The sequence below is a fragment of the Sinocyclocheilus anshuiensis genome, unplaced genomic scaffold (genome assembly GCF_001515605.1).
Source record: "Sinocyclocheilus anshuiensis isolate Anshui unplaced genomic scaffold, SAMN03320099.WGS_v1.1 scaffold85, whole genome shotgun sequence".
Taxonomy (NCBI): domain Eukaryota; kingdom Metazoa; phylum Chordata; class Actinopteri; order Cypriniformes; family Cyprinidae; genus Sinocyclocheilus; species Sinocyclocheilus anshuiensis.
In genome coordinates this window covers 2734544-2737441 of record NW_015536800.1, presented here as the reverse complement: position 1 = coordinate 2737441, position 2898 = coordinate 2734544, and the positions used below count along the sequence as shown (strand labels likewise).

Here is a 2898-nt window from a genome sequence, read left to right as displayed (position 1 = left end):
GACTGTAGCGGCTCGAAAGCGGGGCCCTTCAGGGCCCTCAGCACAGTGGGCAGATCTCATGAAGGGATGGTAGGAGGCGTATTCAGCCTCCTAGCACCCCTCAGGAAGCGGATGACCGCGCTGTTTCTGCCCACCGATTGGCCCTCAATAGAGGCATGAGAGGCCGCTATAGCCGCCACATAGACTTTAAGCGTGGATGGGGAGCGTCCCTTATCCAGCAGCTCTTCCAGAAATGACAATACCTGTGTCAAATCAGAAGTATGAGGGTTTTTGCCGCGGTTTAGACACCAAGCGGAGAAAAAAATACTACTTTAAGGCACAGAGGCGTCTCATAGACGGGGCTCTAGCCTCCGAAATTGTGTTTAAGACTCGCTCTAGGAGGCTTGAACGCTCCTGTCGAGCGGCCAGAGCTGCAGGGCCCATAGGTCGGGCCGAGGATGCCATATTGTCCCGTTCGCTTGAGAGAGGAGATCCCGTCTCAGCGGAACGGGCCAAGGGGCCGCTACCAACAGCTGAGTTAGCTCTGATAGCCACAGCTGGTTCATCCAAAGGGGGGCCACCAGAAGAACCTTTTTGTTCCCCTACTCGCCTGATTACCTGTGGGATCAGAGCGATCGGGGGAAAGACATAAAGAAGGAGATTGGGCCAATCGTGGGCTAACGCGTCCCTGGTCTTTGAGAAATAAATTGGGCAGTGAGAGTTGTCTTCTGAGGCGAAGAGGTCTACCTCGGCCTCGCCGAAGATCTCCCAGATCCTCTGAACCGTCTGCGGATGGAGCGTCCACTCCCCTTCCACTTCCCACACATTGCTCCTTGATAGCATGTCCGCTCCTTGGTTCAATTTCAATCGGATTAGCACATGGTGTCCTTTCAGGGCTGGCAGGAAGAACTGACAGGCTCGACATACTGCTAGCATTTCCAGGCAGTTGATGTGGAAGCCTTTTTCCCGCCTTCGACCAGTGGCCGAAAGTCGGTATGCCCTCGCACAGCACCCCCGAACCTGAGTTGGAGGCGTCTGTCGTGACAACTGTCCTTCTGCAAACCATCCACATGGCCACGCCCTGTTCCATCCAGCGGGAGTTCTTCCAGGGTGCCAGGGCTGTTACACAGGCCTGACTCACCCTGATATGCAGATGTCCGTGACGCAACGCCTGGGATGGAACCCATGGTTTCAGATTAAGCACAATTCAACAGCCTAATGGCGGCTGCATCGCCAGCGCTACAGTTGGGTCTGCTTCGTATGCGCCCCGATGCAGCCGCCATTAGGCCCAGCATCCTTTGAAACGCTTTGAGAGGGCGAGTGGTACCAATCTCGAAGGAGGTCGCCAGCCTCCGTATGGCCAGAGCCTGTTCCGGCGTGACTACAGCTCTCATTTGGGCTGAGTCGAAAATTGTTCCCAGGAACGATATACGCTGGCTGGGGAACAACGAGCTCTTGGCAAAATTGACCCTGAGTCCCAGGCACTCCAGGTGGCTGAGGAGGAGGGTCTTGTGTGATATTAATTCTCAGGATCAGCGATGAGCATAGAGTCGTCGCTGGAGGAGAAGAAATCTGAGAATCCTGTGGCGAACGCCTGGCTTATATAGCCAGATGCCCCGCCCATTCTGGCGGGCTTTGGCAGGCTTCGTCGCCATAGGCTCGTGCAGCTCAGTTTTTTAATACACTGCACGAACCAATGGCCGTGCAGTTTCACTGCGTGAATGAAAAAAGGCTTCAGTTCAGGAGAAAAAAGGCTTTTTCCCATATGCGTCTAGCAAGACGCAGTACGAGTGTAGTATCGAAAGGGAACCAGAATGCACTAGTGTTTTATCAGTCTTCTGGGAATACATTTTTTTAACTAGGTGGTCACAATGAGCATTTCCAATGAAGATTCTGTCATTTGATTTCCCAAAGTTTAAACACATTCAATAGCTTTGTTTGAGGAGGTCAGTAACACTGAAACAAGATATCCTCAAGTGCAACTGTGTGTTTTGCTTTCTTTGCCAAATGATGGCATTATTAATGGTCAGTAATCTCAAAATAAAACAGTGACCACTTTATTGCATGTCAGAGTATTAACGGTATCATCTAAATGGTGGTTGTTTGTTTTGCATGTAGATCATATGGGTCCTTCCTGTTTATGTGGGTTGGAAAAAGAAAATTAAAATGTAGACCAGACGTTTTATACACAGCCTGATTCTGAAAGACTATTCTTACCCTGGACCATTTCATCTCACCATTGATTTTCAAATTGGTTTTGCATTCTGACACTTACCTGTACCTCCACGGACTGCATGGCGAGGTCACAGGGTGGTTTAAGTGCTTTGGGACGAGTGGCCAGCCAGTATGTGGTGATGGCAGCGAAAGCGCCCATGCCCATGAGGGTGTTGGTGGGTAAACTGCGCACATACTGCCTCAAGTCGTCCAGCTCAGGTATCCGCAGATGCCGGATCAGATCCTGGGCCTGCATGGCTCTGCCAATTCAGCTTGCTCAAGTCTGAAAGAAGAAAACACAGAAGGAGAAATTTAGTGGGACAAAGCTGAAAATCAGTTTGAAATTCATCCATTGAAGTGAATGCTACATATGTATATTTATAATGAATATTTGGCATTATTTCTGTGTTAACAGCACATATTAACTGACTGACAAAGAAAAACACGTTTTGTACACAAATGAATAAAGCAGGAGATTGTAGTTGAAGAGTAATTTAAAATGTATTTCTTGATACAGTAGACTTCGATTATATTCCTGCTATATTTATTATAAGAACATATTATTCTAATTTATTGTTTATATTTATTATACAAAATATTTTTTTATTTTTGTTATTCTATGATCTTTTTAATCAATATATTTTTATACACTTATCTTCTACTTTGTACATTATAATGTGATGTTTTTTTCTTTTTTAACAAACT

The 2898-nt window shown here is 47.4% G+C and overlaps 1 protein-coding gene across 1 annotated transcript in view; it reads right to left on the bottom strand.

The window, feature by feature from the left end:
* LOC107656816 (long-chain-fatty-acid--CoA ligase 1-like) overlaps positions 1-2898 on the bottom strand; it is a gene marked incomplete at its 3' end in the record, with an annotated part of 25764 nt that overhangs the window by 13111 nt on the left and 9755 nt on the right. Inside the window, exon 2 of the mRNA XM_016444767.1 lies at positions 2255-2476. Coding sequence (XP_016300253.1) covers positions 2255-2449 — 195 coding nt within the window. The remainder of the gene's footprint in view (positions 1-2254; positions 2477-2898) is intronic.